We start from the raw sequence: 16,745 nt of genomic DNA, 5'->3' as shown, positions 1-16,745 counted from the left end.
ACAGAAGGCCTCATAGAAAAAGACGAGAAGATCATCTTGAGGTTTGAATTCTTTATCTTTGAGCATAGTGACGTTTCTTGGTGTTCTTTCGAGCAAATTGTGTTGGGAGATAATATAGGAGGAGTAGTAGGTTTTTATATTACCCTAGAAGTACCATGTTGTCTGAAGACGTTTACTGTAGAACATATCTACTATTCAATCAACTTTTGAATGGTTGAATTATCAGAGGGTGAATTCTCACACTGAGTCTGCTTTGTGATCATATAATTAGCTAATTTATCTGTCATACCTGGGCTGCTTCTCACCCTCTTTTTACTCTCTTCTCTTACTTCTCCAATTTCACCTTTACAGTGAATCTATATTTTAAACTATTTAATCTTGTTCTAATTTGTCATTTCTTAAAACAGTTCTTGCCTAAAATTATGGGAATCTCGCTTTGTAAGGTTAAGAATTTGCTACACAAGGTACTGGGTATTCACAGGGTTGAATGGCATTATATAAGCATATAACACTTCCAGGCCACCATTTAAATTTTGCCATATAAGTTGATCTTCAATTTAACAAGTTTCACTAATCTAAGCCTTGAAACAGGATAGAAGCCAGGATAGATATGAGTCAGATCGAGTGTCCCGCACACAAATATTATCTTCATGAGCGTACTGCATAACATTCTCTGGGTTTCCGCAATATCCCAACTGAGTAAGAGCATCGCCAGATTTTGATGAAGGCAGATGTATGGCCTCAGGGGAGTATGTCTCATGTTCTAGATGTCCGGCAAGGTGAGTAGGAGCATCAAGGGGATTTGATGTAGCTAGATCAAGGACCCGCAAAGAGTATTGAAAAGATCTTTCGATTGTATATGCGGCGCTGACGGAGGCAATCTGGCGGGTAATTTCATCGGATCTTGTTCGACACACAAAGTGCAACGCTGGTATTTCTTCCATTTTCATCATCAAATCACGGTATGCCTTGTCGCTTTTGTCAGATGATACGATATGACGGTATTTCATCAAAACGTATTCTGTAGGGTAGTTTGATTGAATCATTCCCTCGATGACAGCCGTCGCCGAGTAGAGGTTGCAAAGAACAATAAGTTCCTAAAAAATCGAATCAAAATTAAAATTAAAGCTTTAGGAAGGGAATGACTATGTTACCTTGATAAGTTGGGCGAAATATGTAACGTTGTGGTCACTGATAATGCAATCGGTCACCAAATTGACAAGAGTGCCCCATCTCCTTTTCAAGCCGTGAGCACGTGGGTTTCCATCAATCAGTTCCTCTGGGCGGATATCATGGAAGGAAACGCAATCCTCCTCCGATAGCTGTACCGCCAACTCACGAGGACTCAGTTTGCGGATGTCATCCAAGAACTCGGTTTTTACGTCAAAGGGATTCCATATCCCAACTTCTTTATGGTATTGTCTCTGGAAACGAGCATTGAGAACTTCCAGCTTCTGGTTGAGCTCCTCGGGCGATTTGGTTTGAGTCACGACATGATGTATATCGTCAATGATACGAAGACGAGGATTGAAAGCTTGGTATTTTCCGTTCGCCGCTGAATGGCAAGCATTTTTGATTGCCTCGTAAAGGAATGGGTCAGACTCAATCTGCCATAGCTCCTGCCATGTGTAAGATAGACATTTCCTATAATGGTCAATATAGAAGGGGTATAGAAGCCAGATACCTCTGTCACTTTATCCAGCGTCTCAATCAACGTTGGAGACGTTTTCAGCTGGCTAAATAATCCCTCACTAAGTTTATCGTATATATCACAGAGAAGCTGTATTGTCGGGTTTCTTTGGTTGACAGCCTGAACCACAGCCTCAAACGAAAAGAGTATCTTGAGTTTGCGTTCACTTTCATGGTGGAGCGAGGTGGCGATTTCGCCTGGACTTGTGTTCTGCGTCGTCAATGGTCCCCAATCCTGTATTGCGCAATGTTGGGCACTCGTTTTAAGACAAAAAGAACGATGTAGACTGATATTCAAGAGATATCCAATAGGTCGGCCATCTCCATTCGTTGCCATTATATGATGAGATGAAATCGTCATGGCAAGATCGGTGGTCGGTTTGCTTGGGGGTGTATGATAGATGATATAGCGCCGTTGGGGTTGGAAACTGATTGGCCATGTCAAAGTCGGGAGGGTTTGCCGAGCTTATAACAATAATAATTGATATATGGGCCAAGGAACAAGATTACAAAATAAAGAGCCCACAAATCTTTGTGCACATGTTCTCGAGAGATCCATTGTTGTGCCTTATCAAACATCCGATCTTAAATGACGAGCTTAGCTTTGTAACAAATCCTTCACGTGATATATTAATCATCTTCTTACCCAGCAAAAAGCAAGATAGTTTCAGTCCAAAACCCGATTACTGAATCACAGTGGGGTAGAAAAGATGACCTCGTTGGTTAATATTGAATACAAAAGTACGAGTAGTAAAAATAGCCTTAGTGATCCAAACCAACGAATAGACAAGGTTCTATTGAATGAGCTTGAGAAAGATAGGCTAGAATTGGAAAAAGGCAAGGCATCGCTGCAAGTAGTAAATTCGGAGTGATCAAAGTAGTAATGGACAGAGAGGAGAAAGAGATCAGCCCTGTCGTCCAGATCTCCTTGTCACCAAACTAGAATAGTCTAATTCACCGAAAATAGTATGACTTAGTTTGTCCAAATGGTAGGTGCTCTACCGCGTCCCAACAGTAATAGACTTAACAAGTGGAATACACAGAGTACTCGGATGTCCCTTCCTCCGAAATATCTTCCATCCTAGGCCACCAAAATCGTGCCATAATATCCTCGAGTTCTCCACTAAAATATATCCCACCAGTAAAGTCATTCCATGAAATATGAACAGTCCATATCATCACCCCGTCGTGCTTCAGCTGTGTCACTGCCCCTGAGCGGAGTGCGAGGTGATACTTATCCCGCTCACTGATTATCTCTCCATCCCAGCGAACTGACACTTCCTCGTATAGACTAGCTGCGAGAAATGATACATAGCGGCCCTCAAAGCTGTTGGTGGTATCCTTGGCTTCAGAATATAGCAAGTTTCGAATAGTTCTTCCAGCATTACCGCGGAGAGCTGAGAATGGGTTTGTGTGGATCATGGCTGCATATATCTCGGGAAGGTTGAACACCATCCTATTGCTTTGGAACAAGAAGCGACAACAGTGGAAGAGATTCATGTTGCATGGAGTGCCGCAATATCGGTTGTAACGTAGTTGAAGGAGAACAATTGTCTCTAAGTAGCAGTTAGATATATACCAATATACGAGGTGTTGCTACAGACCTTCTTGTCCAAATTCGTCGAGCTGGCGCACACTCGAAGCTTGATAGAGTTGAGGAAGTAGGATTTCGGATCCCATGGGGTTGAAAAAATCCTCATCAGTGATTTCTGACTTCAAAGCACATGATTTCTCGCTACCATCCGGGGTTCCCACCAAGTTGAGCTCATAGTTGTCTATTCTGAAGTCAAGTGCCCCTCCGACATAGATGAGGGTACCACTAGTAGTTTAAATACTATCAGATAACTTTTATCAAGATGGTAAATCATCACCAAGGCTCTCTTACGAATAAGCCTATATTTCGTGTTCATGGGATATTGGACAAGATGAAGCAAGTAGTCAGTGAGAAAATTGAGAAAACAATTCAAAGAGATCAGGAAATCATTCTGAAAGACATTAAGTAGAAATAGACAGATAAATCATCACAGCATCCGAGGTTTAGGCAGGAAGATTTTAGAGAGGACGGTCAGTGGGCTTAGAGTCTAACTGACTTCATAGTAAACAAGATAAAGTGAATGAGTAGAAGATAAATTTTTTCAAATAGTGTACTGATTAAGGATTTCACGATTTGACTTGATATATTACGAGGACAAAAAGGAGTGTCAAATGGGCTTGTTGAGCAATATCTGAATTTTTTCCTCCACACAACCCAGAATATAATCATTTCAAAGTCCGCATCTGGTTAGCTAGGAAAATAACGGAACCGAAACAAAATGTACATAAAACTGGCATCAGAAGGTCACGACCCCAAAGACTAAATGTAGGAGCTCGACCATTATCATGTTCGTAGTGATCAAAATCGTCTTGAAGCATGCTCGCGGTTGTGTAAGTGGAATTCCAGCAGTTCTCAATAAGGCTGCGATATCTGAGACCCTTTAAGCTGGGAAATCTTTTGATAGCATAAAGCTCAGTGACCTTTTCAGTATCAATTCCCTCGTACGGTGGGCTCCCACTAGAGATCTCATAGATCAGGCACCCTAAAGCAAACAAATCGGTTGTAAAGGATCTAGGTGATCCTGGTGCTAAGCGGTATCTATCCTCTTCCGCAACGTAGCTCTCCATATTATCCCCTATAATGACTGAGCCAGCAAAGTCGCATAGCTTTAGAGATAAGTCATCCGCAACAAGAAAGTTTCGTGGCCCAATATCAGCATGGACAATACCGTGGCTGTGGACAAATGCGATAGCGTCGATAGCATTTTTTATCCAACGGCCTCGTGTGTCTTGTGAGACTTGATGATCGGATAGATAGGTACGCAGGTCCCCGAGTTGGTGGTAGGGGAAATAGAGTCCGCAGTCTGAGATTTTGAGACAATCAAGGATATTTGAATTCTTGGGTAAAGTTTGGTAGATGAGCTTTTCGCGAGTGATACACACATCGGAGATGTATTCCAGGTGACGATGGTGTATGATGGCTGCTTCGTCACATCCTGTGAAATCATGGACGATAGGGATCTTGTTGACGATTCCATTGTCATCATGGAATACAGCCCCCGCTTGACCTAGAGCAATGAAGTTTGCCCCAGTAGGTAGTACCAAAGTTGGATGATTCGCCATGTGAAGTGAGATGGGAATTATCAGGAATTTTGAATAAACTGCGCAGAGTTCTGGGCAGAGAAATAGCTTTGTCTAACCCTGAAGTACTTTATGTAAGGGGTAGGTGGGCTAATTTAAAAAGGAGACTGCCAAGCAGGCTCACGTGACTACTGTATCCAGTTCACCAATTCAAGGTACATTCTGAGGTACTTTACAAAGTCGATGATTTCATAAAGGTCTAGAACAATCTCCAAATAATACGCTTACTCTTACTAAGCACCTAGGCCCTCAGTTTTAGAAAAAATAGAAAGTTTTAAACCTAGATAAACCTAGAGATCGTTCTCCACATTCTCAAATATAGCTTGACTGTAAAGGAAAGAATATAGCTGGTAACAGTCCTCACACAGACCCATTTCTCAATCCCCATGCCGAAGCACCCATGATCTGACCATTATTGTGGTCACAACGCGCTCAGATAATCATAATACCAGCACATGTAAGCCTTGAAGGTGCAAACAGTTATCATTTAGTAGACTAAGCAAGTTACTACTGGTCTTTGATCAAAGGGAGAGGGTGGTAACTACCTTAGCAGCAGTACAAGCTGGGCAATCAAACATCCGATTGGTGGTAGAGCCGGCTAGTTTGGTGCTCCTTACAGTACCACAATTGTTGCAATCACGGTCGGGAAGTTTTATACTACCTGACACTGTGTGTCCGCATTTGTATTTCACAGGACCTTCAAGCAAATGACACATTCTGTGTGATAATATTTCAAATTAGTGATTTGTTATCAAAGATGATAATTTGATCTCACTTGATTCAGCTTGATATGAGGATTCAGATAAAAGGTGATGTAGGAGGAATATTTTGGTAGAATGAGCTTGTAAACACAAGAGGAAGGGTCTTGGATAGAGTATTTAAGGAGCTGAGATCAGTAAAGCAATTGAAGAGCTTTGCCAGATGATAGTGATACTTCACTCGCGACTTGTATTCCTGACATACAATCCGACCAAGGTGGACTAGCTCTACACTCATCTTATTCCTGCATCAACCTCATTCTCTTGGTCCTCAACTCCAACAGACTCTATTGTCTTACGAATATTGATTTACCCAGGTATACGGTAGATTAAATGTCTACTATATGCTACAGATATATACAGGATATATGATTGAAATATTCCCGATCATATGACTAGTTTTCTTGATGCAAATACAATGATAGTATGTATGCAGGTAAAACAGTATTCAATTGGATGGACGGGGAGAGAGAGAAGGTGAGAGTGGAAGGAAGACTATCTAGTTGGTCTATCCTACATGTGATGCCTGAGGCATCCAACATCCCCCTCATAGACCATGTTCCATCAAACTCCCCGAATTCTGATTTTCATAGTAAAATCCTGCAAATCATGCATTTCAAATATGCATTTAAATCATGCCGATCAAACCAACAAAAGTCTCAAATTGCTCCTTTGCCAATGCTTTTGTAAAACCGTCAGCTGCGTTCTTCTTCGTGTCCACTCGTCTAATGTCCACATGTCCCTGTGCGACAGCATCCTTAACAAAGAACCATCGTAGATCGAGCCATCTATTCGCGGATTTGCCACCTTTCTTAGTGAGCAGCAATTGCGAATTGATATTGTCTGTATGAATCTCAATGGGACGCTGCTCTGGCAGCATAAACGAGCGAGCAATCTTGCCTAGCCACATTGCATCCCGAGTAGGTTGATCTAGTGCACACCATTCTGCGACAGTGGTCGAATTGGCAGTGATGGTTTGCTTCTTTGTAGTCCACATGACTGGAGAGCCGGCGAAGTACCATATACTTCCTTCGGTTGACTTGCTATCCTCCCAGTCCGCATGAGATGCGTCCGCATGCGCATAGAATCGAAGTTCTTGCGTACGACCAAGTGTAATGCCAACGTCAGGCATATGTCTCAGGTACTTGACGACGTGTTGCATGGCGTGAAGGTCTTCAAATGTAGGGTTCGCCAAACGATGTTGCAAGCGAGTAACTGCGAAGCGAATGTCTGGCCTAGTCTTGACTGCTAGCCAGTTTAACATGCCGACAACTGATTGATATTGATCAAATGAATCGTCATCTAGCACATTGGATGCATTGGCAGGTGACTCTCTCCATGCGGCTGGCAATGGTGTATCCTTCCATCCAGAACCTGCATTTGCAGTACGTAGAACCTTCTGAATATAGGCTTCCTGAGACATAGTGATCGTGCAATTGTCATAGTCTCTGTGTAGTGCACAGTTCAGATACTGCTTTGGTTCTCCGAGGTCCTTCAAATCAGTAGGTACTCCGTTGACTAGCATTGATCCCGTATCATCGTTATCGTCATCTCCGGGTTGTGGAAAGCCAACATCACGAGATACCACTAGTTTCCTAGTAGCTGGATCCCATACTTTGTAAACATGACCACCGTCCCCCTCATAACCAACGAGCTTTCCTTTCCATGCTCTGGGTGCTGCTTTCCTAGCCTGAATCCTCTTAGGCTTCGGAATATGAACGTATGCAGTTGTTCCCCATGGTTTAAGGTGCTTCAAAGAAGGCTCTGCGTTTGGAATCTCGAGCTCTTGACGCCAATGTGTTAGCGGCGAGATCTTGGTTTTCGGATTGATCAGTCTGTTGTAGATGTAGATGGCTGTGTCTGTCGCATATGGCCACATCTCTTCCGTCATCTTTGCATCAATAATCATCGTTCTCTGGATGTCGTTGATATGTCCACCGAAGCGCTCCACAGTGCCATTTGGTTCAGCAGTGTATGGTGGTGTGATCTCGAAAGTCATACCATGCTTCTCACCCCATTTGATGAACTCTTTGAACTCTGTGCCACCATCCATTCGCCAGATGCCTGGGTATCTTCCAGTGAGCAATTTGATCTTCTCACAGAACGCAGTAAGCTTATAGTAGGCATCACTTTTGTTCTTCAACATGATTCCCTCGATCAGTCGAGATGCATCGTCGACGACTGGCAACCAGTAGTTCTCTCCATTTGGTCCGGTAGGCTTCATTGGTTGTGTATCTACGTGGAATTTCCATGCCACATCCTGCACCCTTGCCTGTGGTTGACGAGAAATTTTGAGCTTTGATTTACCTTGGAAACAGGCATCACAGTCGAAATGCTCCGAGCCGTATTGTTCATCATCACCTAGCTGTTCAGCATGTTGTAATGTGGAGGCAATTCGTGCTTTTCCAGCATGTCCGAGACGTCGGTGGATCTCGTACGCAGTCACTTTGTTCACGAATCCAATTTCTTCATCATCAGAATCGGAATCTATGTCAGATTTGACCTCATTGGGGTCATCGTCGTCTTTTGGACTGACAAGGTACGGGACACCAGTTGATGTATCTCCATACCCCACAATGTCACCCTCACCATTTGTGAGATACTTAGTACGTGTGTCATAAGAGATGTCTTGCTCTTCAAGAAGCTTTTGCATGCCTAATAGCTTGCCGTGTCCTCCTTGAGTATAGTAACCAGTTGTCATAAACGAGTGCGTCTTACCATTTCTCCCTGGCAGAGCAGTTCTCACAATGATTTGACCATGACCTAGCGTGACAACTCTATTGCCAGAGTAGTCTTTGTACGCATAGGCAGTGTCAGGATGATCCAGTTGGTATGTGTGAAAGTCTTCGATGTCATGCGTCAATGTCTTGTCAGATCCAGTGTCAAGCAACCAATCGTTCCTCCTATCAACAGAATTGGCAGCTGCAACAACCATATTGTTTTGTCCATCTTGACGTTGGGCTCTGTGGATTGCCTTTGAATAGGCCCAGAGGTTGCCGGACGGTTCCCACGAAACTGGAGGGTTCTCACTGAGATAGGCACATCTCTTCGCAGTGTGTGGTCCAAAGCCACAGAATGAGCACATGTTGTTGTCATCCTTTTGTGTGCCATTACGCATCTCATTTGCGTATTCATGAATGTCTTTGCCATCGGCAGGCTGCTTGCGAAGACCCTTCTTCTTCTTCTTTTTAGCAGTAGCTGTATCATCCTCGACGGCATTGGTATCTTTGTTGGATTGGGTGTTGTCGTCATTGTGACCGTTGTTGTTTTGACCACCTCGGCCACCTCGGTTTCCTCCACGACCACCTCTTCCATTGCCTCGGCCTCGGCCGGCATTGTTGTTGTAAGTAGCATTAGCGACACCTTCCATGTCAGCTGCTGCTTGAAGTGCTCTCCAGTACTCCTCCACCTTGTCGAGGGTGAGTTTCTTAGGCTCCAGACTTGCAACTTCCTCCCTAATGAACTGTACTTTCATGACTTCCAGTTCAATGTTTTGAAGAACTTGTGATAAGCCGTGTGATGGGTGTGGTGCTGCTTTGAATCTAGCTAGCACGTGGTACTGTCGCTGGTATTCCTCAATGTACTCGCTTGCCGAGTTGTAGTCCGATCGTTTCATCTTGTCGAACTTCCGCATCTCGATAAACGCTGTCTGCATCCGATCACTTCCTTGTGTCATTGACATGAGTTCGTCATACAGTTGATCGGCGTATTTAGGCATCTTGGACAGGTTGCGTAGTTTGTTCTGTAGGGTGACGTCGATCTGGTTGTACATCCAGCTAGCAACCAAGCGAGACCAGTACTTCCATCTTCCGAATGAAGTATGCGACTTGTGAGGTCTGGGAATGTTGCTGTCTAACAACCATTCCAATGCATATGGGATCAGCTGGTAAGCCAGTGCCTGTTTCCAACCACTTGGATCAGTGTCATTGTGTTCCAGTGTCCGAACTTTCTGGATTTTGGTCATTGCAATCGCTGGAAGACCATGTCCCTGATGGGGCGGTGTGTTGTCCTCATCCTCACTATCACTGTCATCCTGTGTGAATTGGATCGGATTGGTAAAGGACGGGATCTGGGGTTCCAATGGGTTGGTCGATGCATCAAGCGGGTGAGGGTTGGTGTCCCCCTCGTTGTCCGTCTCGGTGTCGGCCATGATTGGATGTTAAAGCTAAACGGAGCTTTTGCCGGCGGGGCTCGAAGGATTTCCTAGATGTTATTGGCTGGATCTGAATGTTGTGTCACACACAGAGGTGGGTCCACAGTGGGGTCAGATCGTCAAAAGTCTCCAGTTGAAAATGGCTTCAGAGAAAAGAGTTGCTAGTGGTCCAGCTAGCAGAAGAGGCTCATAACCTGATGCAAATACAATGATAGTATGTATGCAGGTAAAACAGTTTTCAATTTGGATGGACGGGGAGAGAGAGAAGGTGAGAGTGGAAGGAAGACTATCTAGTTGGTCTATCCTACATGTGATGCCTGAGGCATCCAACAATAAGGACTGCAAGTTGAGCGGAGTTTTCGGAAGCCATGATCGCATACTTTTACTGCATAAACGAGGTTTAATCTAGTTTTTGTAGTCATTTTTAACAGAGTGTCTTCAGCGTGTCACATGGTGTCTGTATATGACGTCACGAAACCCCGGCTTGTCACAAGATTGAACAAACACGAGCCTCTTCAAGATAATAACGATTGTTTTATAACCCACGTGAGCCTCTTCACGCCTGCAACGAAACAAGGGGCACAGTAGATCTAAAACCAATGTCATATTCCTTAAATGTGAGGAATGTCAAGAAATATTATACCCTGTGAAATCAGGACGAACGCAAGGTCCGCAGAAGAAGATTTTGATATGGTCTAGAGCGGCTACAGTAAGGTGGGGCCTTTGGGAAAGAAGTAAGAGGGATTAGAGTTAAAACTGATTTCGAATACCACTGTATCCAGTGAATTAATACATACAGTATCTATTGTTAGAGACCGGTAGAGAAAGGAGAGAGCGCGCTCTCGAACTACGCCGTCTAGACCCGGGAAGCCTAGCAATTCAGTACATACATCAAACCGCTATCACGCTCTTATATTCTCACTAGATATGCAAGGAAGAAATGTTTTGTTTCATTTATTGCAGGTTATATTCTTTAGCGATAGTTAATTGATGACTGTAAGGTATATACGGCCTGAACCACTTCGACACAGGCCCCGGGGGTGCCCAGCCCAGGTGGTTGGTCAAGAAAATAATTTTACGCTAGACTTACCTGGGTACTCTTGTAACATTGCCTTGTCATAACTGGAAAACCTGATACCGCAACCCTAGAATATGGGTCGCGGAATGTGGTCGACTATAAAGACCGGGGACAAGGCCACAAATTCACCCTCGTCTAAGATTTATGATAATGACTGACGACAGCCGCGAGACTGTTGGGAATGAAAAGCGTGCTATGTGGAGAAAAATATGTCGTAAGCGTCTTGCGGAGCATATCTGTGGGTGTAACCGGTACATAATCATCAAACAGGGGCTAACTGAAATCACAGTCGAAACTCTCAGAATAAGAGTTAAACCGTCTGACGTTAGGCTTAAGCCTCCCGAGGGCGATAGAATATATGCATGGAAAGTGCAAAGTCTATATCTGCGACCACTTTTTAAAAAGCATCTCAGTAAACACTCTGTTGGTGCCTATATGCAGTTATGTGAAGAGATTGGATCGGGATTTTACGCTATATTTGCAGAGGTGTCCCACCTAAGACAGACCTTGAATCATACACGAGCTTACTCTTGTTTCTAGCACCAAGAGTCTAACCTTACCCATGACTTAATATCTCGCCTACAGGATGATAACAGTAAAATGTTGGAGAGAATACAGCTAGCAGAAGAACGATACCTTCAACAAAGCCGAATTGTTTCAAACGCCATAATCAAAATCCAAGAACAAGAGTCAATCATTCAGGAGGCCCAGGAAAAGATTCAATTGCAAGAGGCGCAGATAATGCAGTGGATTATATACTCGGAGTCTTTGTAGCTTAGATGCTCACAAGGATCCGGCTATTTGCTCCAAGCAATTCAATCTCTACATGGCTACACTGTGGTTGAATTGTCTGATCCCTGAATGGCGAATCTTACTCTAGGTAATACACACTTTAGTATGAGAAGGACCTAGTTCCTATTATATTAAAGAGGACTGTAAAGTAGTCGACAAATTCTGCTTATCCTTTTTCTTCTGTTAATATCCTTCTAGATCTATAGTGTTGATAAATGCGCTGTTGTTTGCTGTTGATCTGTAGTATTCAGGTCTAAGCGGGTGGAGGATGAGAAGGGGCTCTCTAAATTTGATTGAAGGAATGGCCTTCTCAGTGAGGTAAATCCCCAGAGCTCTTTGTGTGATATTGGAGAACTTCAGCTGGAACTATAAAAGTCTGATTATTTAAGCCCTATTAATAGTCGTAAATATATTGCTATAAAGATTGTGTAGGCTAATAATTGATTTTATGTTTTAATAGGCTTTTATTAATGACTCTTATCATATCTGCAACGTAAAACTATTCCTGTTTTTTTTCATTGGGATTTCAAAGACCTCAAAGGCGACATGATACATACGGGCCTTGCAAAGAGCAAATACTCATATACAAAAGGGAACTCTAAATTCGATCGGCAACTTTTGCTGAGGATCTGCTTAGCAAGAATTTGGAAGGACTTAGTGTCTAAACTGCTTTTTTCAAATATATATTCAATTATTATAACAATATTATCATGTTTACAGTATTGGCAACCTATGGTGTACCGTTTCATCGTAAAATAGATGACTTTGAACATTCACCGCTCTTGTAGGTGTAGGTAAGTGGTTATATAAATACTTCAGCCACTTTGAGAACAGACTTATTTTAGATATAGGGTATGTATAGAGGTGTCAGATAAACTGATTTTACAATCCAAGCCAAGTTTAGAATTACAATGTACTCTACATACGTAATATTACACGCATAACTTAGCAGAGGACTCCAGAAAAACTCCCAATATGAACTAGTGTATTTTGGCGCAAGAGGCGGGAAAGTCAATCGACAAGTAAAGGTGGTTGCACCAGTTTCGGGACGCACTGTAAGGGATCGTAAGCTTGGTTTAGACGCTTAGAGTGTGTTATGGGATTCACGAAGCATCAAATTAGACTCTAGCGACTCTAGCACTATGTACCAGCGGTGTCCGTTCCAAGTTGCATGAATTGGTATAGACTGTTGCCCAAAAAGACCGTTAATTGCGTAATGAGTGCTATTTCCGGTGCGGCGACCATTTCCGGTGCGGTGACCATTTCCGGTGCAGTGACCATTTCCGGTGCAGTGACCATTTCCGGTGCGGCGACTATTCTTGATATCATTCAAACGACTGTGGAGTTCCATGAGTGACATGGTTCTCTATAAAGGGCTGCCCTCCCCCAGAAGTCTTGAAGCGTTGTATTTTCATACTATTAGGTACCTCGCCTCGGGCTAACAGTGAATAAAATGCCGCCTACAACGCTAAACCAATCCCATAAGGATGAGGAACATGCTCAATATAGGAATCCGCAACATTTGCCCACGCCTGAACCAGAGTCGCAAAATACACTATCCGGTCATCAGGGTCAACATGTTGAGTCACAGACCCCCAACACCCCGCCAGTACCACATGAAAGACCTACGGGAGGAGATAGCTCCGTGCAGAGCAGCCTGGTTCCTACTATTGTAGTTGGTAATGGCTCAGCTCAACCCTCAAGCAATAATATTGTGGTTACCGGTGTCGAAGACAATGGCAACGACAACCAAGGTAGCACAAGTCCTATCGAGATCGACGAAAGAACAATCGAGGAAGCTATCCGTGATTTAATCAATGAAAAGCACTCAGAAGAGGGTGATGGTGAGCTGACACAGATCGTCCTTCATAGACATGACAGACTTGATGAAGTTTGTTCATTCTTTGATGCTCTCAACGTGGAAATTCGCGAAAAATGTCTCAAGTTCGATAAAGAGCCAAAAGATTATCTCATCCCAAGTCGCCAGCATCATGACGCTTTAAAGTTCTTGGGAAATTATCTTAACTCGTTGAAGCCGGAAGAGCTACTGCAAGAACTGCCTAATATTCAAAATCAATGTGACATGGTCAAGAACCAACTATCTCGCGTTAATCTCAGCCATGATTTACCTCCTCAATGGAATATTGATGTTAAAGAGATCATGGAGTACACCAGAGCCAATATCCCAGCTGGGGATCACTCTGATATCCCAGATTCGGATGCCGATGATCTTGATGCCCTAGAGTCGCGTACAAGAAAAGAGCAACATCAATACTCATCTTGTGAAGTTCTCAGCTGGTGGCCCAAGGGCACTGGGACTCAAACTTTTGTTCGATATGGTGATAAGTCAGCCCCTATTTATAGAATTAGGGCTGGCTCGTACGAGATATATGACAAGGCTTCTGTGCCACGATTGTGGACAACGAGCTCGCGTGGAACAGCGAAGAAGATGATCACCGAAGCTGGGGAAGAAGATGAAGTCTGGAAAGACACTAGGAGTGATGTAAAAAGAATTATCGCAGTTGGTTGGAAGGTTCCTGATGACGATGATTCTGAAATTGGAGCTCTTCCATTTATCAAGCCTGAGAGGGGGGCAATATACCCCCAGACAAAGACTATGGTGCTGTGGAAAGATGGACAAACTACACTCGAGGGCCGTTCTTTTATACGTCGAATCGCTAATGGGGCTGCTTTCCGAGGCGATGAGATGATATACCAAAAGGCGAAAGAGCTAGAAGCCGCCTATGAAAAAAAGAACGGGCCACTTCAAAGCAGTCACAAGGTGAAGGAAGAGGATGAAAGCGAATACGCTGGCAGTGATATAGATGGTTCTAATGTATCAGATCCTGAGTCTTCATCTGCAAGTTCGAAAGACAAAGTCCTAAGACGTGACAAGAGCAAGAGATCTCACAAGCATCGAGCCTCAGCTAAAGAGGAAGATATCAAAAAGCTTGAGCGAAAACTCGAAAGATTGAAGAGTGGGAAAAGAGTCACACATTCCACAAGACAGTGACTACAAAGATCTTTATTAATCATTTCTTTTTATAGATAGGTCTTATGGCTGGCTATATGTTCTGGGGCTAAAATTGTTTGCTGATTTATGTCTATGCCTGGAGTTATGTTTGTGTGGTACTTTTCTGAGTAGAGCCGGATTTAAAAAAAGGGGGGGAAAGGGGAAAGAAAATTGAACTTAAAAAAGGGGTTTCTACCCTGACATCAGTTTCGTTGATCTCGACTTAAAGGGACATGGTAGCCTACAATATTGGTATAATCAAGCAGATCTATTGTGGATAACTTATCGTCAGTCCTGAGGTCAAGTATCATAAGAGACGTGATATCTAGTGTGGTAATCGGACCGCGTATTTTTCAAGATTTATCGAATGATTTATAGTTAGTAAAGTGCTAGAAATTGTATACATACAGTCAGTATTACTATGGATAAATAATGAGTGTTATATTCTGCTGAGTTGAAAAATCTTTGATACTGCAAAGGTCGAGTTCGGGCGACCACTTGATGAAGCACATGTAGGGCTTTTAGCTATATCAGGAAAGACGCACGTGTTAGTATGAAGTAATATATAAAGCATGCCTCACCTGCCGACCTACTCCCTCTTTCTTCTTCCCTCTCCAGCTTAGTTTTCACGTCAAATGACGGACTTGGCCCTTTCTCTCTCTCGATTAGCCAACAGTTTACAAATACGATGGATAAGGGGTAAGGATGGTTTCCTATACTAATACTTATAAAGTCTAGCACCGTATAAAGCGTTTAATCACTCCTACTAATTTATCTGTGTTAATAGACCGCCATTATTCTCTTCTTTTTCCCCTAGGAGATATATAATGCTAAGTCGTGAGAGCCACCCCTTTAAGATGGCCTTCTGCGAATTCAAGCGCTCCAGGCCTGAGGGATTGAGAATCAAGATAACAGTGTGACAGAAACGGAAAAGCAGAAAGGTACGTTAAAGTAGTTCATATTTGTAAAGACATGGGGAGAGAAGAGGGAGAGAGAGCTCTCTCGAACTACGCTATCTAGACAGCGGGAGCCTCACCAAATGGGCAGCCACTAGACTTCCAACACAATGGGGGATTGAGGGCCATCCCTTCACGATGGCTTTTAGCTCTCACCAGTTATCTGAATAGTTAGGGGTAGGAACAGCAACAGTGACAGCGGTAAACTCGGTGTATTCGGTGGACGCGGATATGGCAGGCGAATCAGCGAAGTTGAACATAAGAGCGATGGTAGAGTCACCAGCGGTCGCAAAACTTGAAGATGCAGACTCTCAAGTTTTGAGATAGTACAGAGGCACGAGAGGGAGTCGAATGCGAATGAATATTTACCTGGGTAGGGATTCAAAATTAGGGGGTGGGAATAGGTGCAGTGTACATTCCAAGCGGAGCGGGCGATCGTAAACGACAGACGGTAGGAACCAAGAAGACCTTGGAAAGAGCAAGATGTGATGGGGGAGATTGCAAGGCCTGTCGACCAACCTTGGGATGTGTACAAGACCAGAACAGGATTATGACAGCGAGTCTTGAAGAAGAAGCAGCTGAGTACTAGGAAGAAGTGATAGAAAATTGATGGTTTCTGGTAAGAAGGGTCTCTGAGGCATTATTGTGCCTCAAAACTGGGCGCTCAAACGAGAAGCTATCTTAAGCACGCAAACGGTAAGGCTCTGATAGTTGAAAAAATCAGACTATTATAATAATGGTTGCATAAAATCTCTGACTGAGGATGGGAAAACAAGATACTTTCTGGTTCCGCTTTGGCCTGACGACCTCATATAGGTTGTTGCGGTGTATCGCTGTCAGCCTGTTGTAGATCCTGGTCTGTCACTATCATTGGGGCTGGATAGTAGGAGTTCTTGAAGGGTCAGTCAATTTTTATCAAAGCCATAGTTGGAGACATACTAATTGTGAGCTAAGGAAAGCCCAAAATCCCGAAGTATCCGCTAATAAAATATATACCTGGCCTGTTTCTCGCACACGAATTCCCACGCATACATCTGCGCTGCACATCCTACTATATTCGCATGCTTTTTTCATCAGACTTGCTTTACGGCGGCATTGTCTTTGCCGCATCAATTTTCTTTTCGAAATCGTA

The 16,745-nt window shown here is 43.5% G+C and overlaps 5 protein-coding genes across 5 annotated transcripts; 2 read left to right on the top strand and 3 right to left on the bottom strand.

Moving 5' to 3' along the window:
* Positions 1 to 575: 575 nt before the first annotated feature.
* Positions 576 to 2,050, bottom strand: Pdw03_8060 (uncharacterized protein; the record flags this gene model as incomplete). The annotated part of the gene is made up of 3 exons (XM_066101848.1): positions 576 to 1,097; positions 1,155 to 1,619; positions 1,685 to 2,050. 3 exons carry the CDS (start codon positions 2,048 to 2,050, stop codon positions 576 to 578), a joined length of 1,353 nt encoding a protein of 450 aa, XP_065956931.1.
* A 662-nt stretch (positions 2,051 to 2,712) lies between these two features.
* On the bottom strand, positions 2,713 to 3,369 carry Pdw03_8059 (uncharacterized protein; the record flags this gene model as incomplete). The annotated part of the gene is made up of 2 exons (XM_066101847.1): positions 2,713 to 3,245; positions 3,294 to 3,369. 2 exons carry the CDS (start codon positions 3,367 to 3,369, stop codon positions 2,713 to 2,715), a joined length of 609 nt encoding a protein of 202 aa, XP_065956930.1.
* Positions 3,370 to 6,249: 2,880 nt separating this feature from the next.
* Positions 6,250 to 9,771, bottom strand: Pdw03_8058 (uncharacterized protein; the record flags this gene model as incomplete). Its single annotated transcript, XM_066101846.1, has 1 exon — positions 6,250 to 9,771. The coding sequence occupies one exon, from the start codon at positions 9,769 to 9,771 to the stop codon at positions 6,250 to 6,252; it is 3,522 nt and encodes a 1,173-aa protein (XP_065956929.1).
* Positions 9,772 to 11,002: 1,231 nt separating this feature from the next.
* Pdw03_8057 (Ferredoxin reductase-type FAD-binding domain) lies at positions 11,003 to 11,626 on the top strand (the record flags this gene model as incomplete). Its single annotated transcript, XM_066101845.1, has 3 exons — positions 11,003 to 11,090; positions 11,142 to 11,338; positions 11,393 to 11,626. 3 exons carry the CDS (start codon positions 11,003 to 11,005, stop codon positions 11,624 to 11,626), a joined length of 519 nt encoding a protein of 172 aa, XP_065956928.1.
* Positions 11,627 to 13,097: 1,471 nt separating this feature from the next.
* Pdw03_8056 (uncharacterized protein) lies at positions 13,098 to 14,657 on the top strand (the record flags this gene model as incomplete). The annotated part of the gene is made up of 1 exon (XM_014677716.1): positions 13,098 to 14,657. The coding sequence occupies one exon, from the start codon at positions 13,098 to 13,100 to the stop codon at positions 14,655 to 14,657; it is 1,560 nt and encodes a 519-aa protein (XP_014533202.1).
* Positions 14,658 to 16,745: the final 2,088 nt, after the last annotated feature.

This window comes from Penicillium digitatum, chromosome 3 (genome assembly GCF_016767815.1).
Source record: "Penicillium digitatum chromosome 3, complete sequence".
NCBI classification, from domain to species: Eukaryota; Fungi; Ascomycota; class Eurotiomycetes; order Eurotiales; family Aspergillaceae; genus Penicillium; species Penicillium digitatum.
Note: the sequence above shows the minus strand (reverse complement) of the source record. Positions and strands in the feature narration are given on the sequence as shown.